Source organism: Limulus polyphemus, unplaced genomic scaffold, assembly GCF_000517525.1.
Source record: "Limulus polyphemus unplaced genomic scaffold, Limulus_polyphemus-2.1.2 Scaffold6331, whole genome shotgun sequence".
Classification (NCBI taxonomy): domain Eukaryota; kingdom Metazoa; phylum Arthropoda; class Merostomata; order Xiphosura; family Limulidae; genus Limulus; species Limulus polyphemus.
The window spans coordinates 15902-18244 of record NW_013671941.1 but is presented as its reverse complement, the minus strand read 5'-3'; the positions used below and the strand labels follow the sequence as shown (position 1 = coordinate 18244).

Here is a 2343-nt window from a genome sequence, read left to right as displayed (position 1 = left end):
TTTGGTATGACGGGGATTCGAACCCTTGACCCTCAGATTGCGAGTCGAGTGCCCTAACCACCTGGCCATGCCGGGCCAGTTTACTATGATCCTCTCTCACAAAGAGAGAGAAGTGGAAATTTGATTCGATATATTTGACCTCTGATTTAACTTTTGGCCTAAAAGTTTGGTTTCAGAACTTTAGTATGATTGAGCTCGTGAACGAGATTATTAAAGTTTTACACTCTAATGAAATATTTTACTTCTGGGGACTTAAAACTTCAATATCGTGTATATTCAGTTCCATTTAAGCAATGGACGAGGTCACGTGAAACATTTAATTTTATACACCACATTAAAAAAAAACACTGTTTCGCTCTCGTAGTTATGGTCGCCCATGTTACACTTGATTCTAAAACGGACGTCAACACTTAGCAACAAGTACATAAAGAGAAAACGTACCTTCCACTTCAGACACAGCAAACATCATTCTAGACCCTTCTGACTGGAGCGAGTACTCAGTAATCCAAATAATATTGTCTCATTATAATAACTTGTTCTGACGGTTCTTATTGGCTGTAATTATCTCATTATAACAACTTGTTCTGACGGTTCTTATTGGCTGTAATTATCTCATTATAACAACTTGTTCTGACGGTTCTTATTGGCTGTAATTATCTCATTATAACAACTTGTTCTGACGGTTCTTATTGGCTGTAATTATCTCATTATAACAACTTGTTCTGACAGTTCTAATTGGCTGTAATTATCTCATTGTAACAACTTGTTCTGACGGTTCTTATTGGCTGTATTATCTCATTATGACAACTTGTTCTGACGGTTCTTATTGACTGTATTATCTCATTATGACAACTTGTTCTGACGGTTCTTATTGGCTGTAATTATCTCCATAGTTAACTAATATCATGAATAAACGGTGGTTGAGAACTTAGTGTGGAAGAAAAACGCGTAAATACGAATAATAAAACCAGTTTTTCTTGTCTGGAGAATCCTTTCCACGAACAACATCGTTTTAATAATATAATATATAAACGCCAGGAGTCCTCGGAGTCGACTTGTTTAGTTTCAATTAAAGACGAACTGAGTCGAAATCGGGAAAAAAAATCCAACGAGTTCAACTATGTCAGTTGAATTTTGTAACACTGAGTCGGTCGAAATTTCTGTCAAAAAAATTCAACTACTCCATTATTTTATGAAACAGGGGGCACAAAATAATAAAAGTGATCACGAAACACCACTATTGGCATTTTCGAGAACCACGCCATCAGTTATAACAATGAACTGATAGGATTCCGTTTCCGGCTTTGTAAGTGCGCAGACATGCCGCTGTGCCACTAGGGGGCATTTCAGAAGGTTTGTTTGTCTGTTTTATAGTTGTATTCGATCGTTTCAAGTCATTTTACTAACACTAATCAGTTGGATTTCTCACTTACCCTACTAAATATATCCACGAAACAAAATTAGTGACAGAAAGGAAGAAGAAAACTTTTCAAAACAAAGATGTAGAATAAAACGTTTTTACCTAATAAATTTAAGTGAAATTTGTTTAAATTTATTTTAAAAATAAATCTTATGAACGTTTACTGGTAATAGTTTCTACTTAAACTAAATCGTGCACAGTAAAAAATTAATGTGACATATATTTTGTTTTACTGTTGTATTTTTACCTACCTGTATTACTTTTACGATTAATTGTGTTCTATATTAATTATATATATTGCTTTACTTGTGTGTTACTTAAGGTTCAATTAATATGATAATTGTGGAATTCCGATTTAGGCCTAACATAAAGGTGTTAAGCTTATGTTGCTTGTGACTTTACTTACATTTATTTATATATAGACTTATGATATACCCTATCTTCCAGGGAGCTTTTTATGGTCTAATGGTCGGACTAGTTGTTGGCTTGATTCGATTTACCTGGGAATTTTCTTACACTGTTCCATCCTGTGCCAGTGGTCAACCAGACCCTCGACCTTATATTCTGTCTAAAGTTCATTATTTACACTTTGGATGTATACTCTTCGTTATATCGTTTCTAGTTACCGTAACTGTCAGCCTTCTCACCCAACCAATGGATACGAAGCACGTGAGTAACCTAAAGTTCATTATCTACACTTTGGATGTATACTCTTCGTTATCTCGTTTCTAGTTACCGTAACTGTCAGCCTTCTCACCCAACCAATGGATACGAAGCACGTGAGTAACCTAAAGTTCATTATCTACACTTTGGATGTATACTCTTCGTTATATCGTTTTTAGTTACCGTAACTGTCAGCCTTCTCACCCAACCAATGGATACGAAGCACGTGAGTAACCTTTTTTTTCCCCCAACATTTCTAG

General features: G+C 35.3%; 1 protein-coding gene across 5 annotated transcripts in view; it reads left to right on the top strand.

Moving 5' to 3' along the window:
- Window positions 1-2343, top strand: part of LOC106473616 (sodium/glucose cotransporter 4-like) — a 58396-nt gene that overhangs the window by 41444 nt on the left and 14609 nt on the right. For 2 of the 5 annotated variants that reach the window (XM_022402024.1, XM_022402023.1), the window contains exons 13-14: window positions 1868-1994; window positions 2105-2309. In XM_022402024.1, the coding sequence (XP_022257732.1) occupies window positions 1868-1994; window positions 2105-2262 (285 nt within the window). In that variant the 3' untranslated portion in view covers window positions 2263-2309. The other 3 variants (XM_013934300.2, XM_022402025.1, XR_002613736.1) reach the window with 2 other exon arrangements.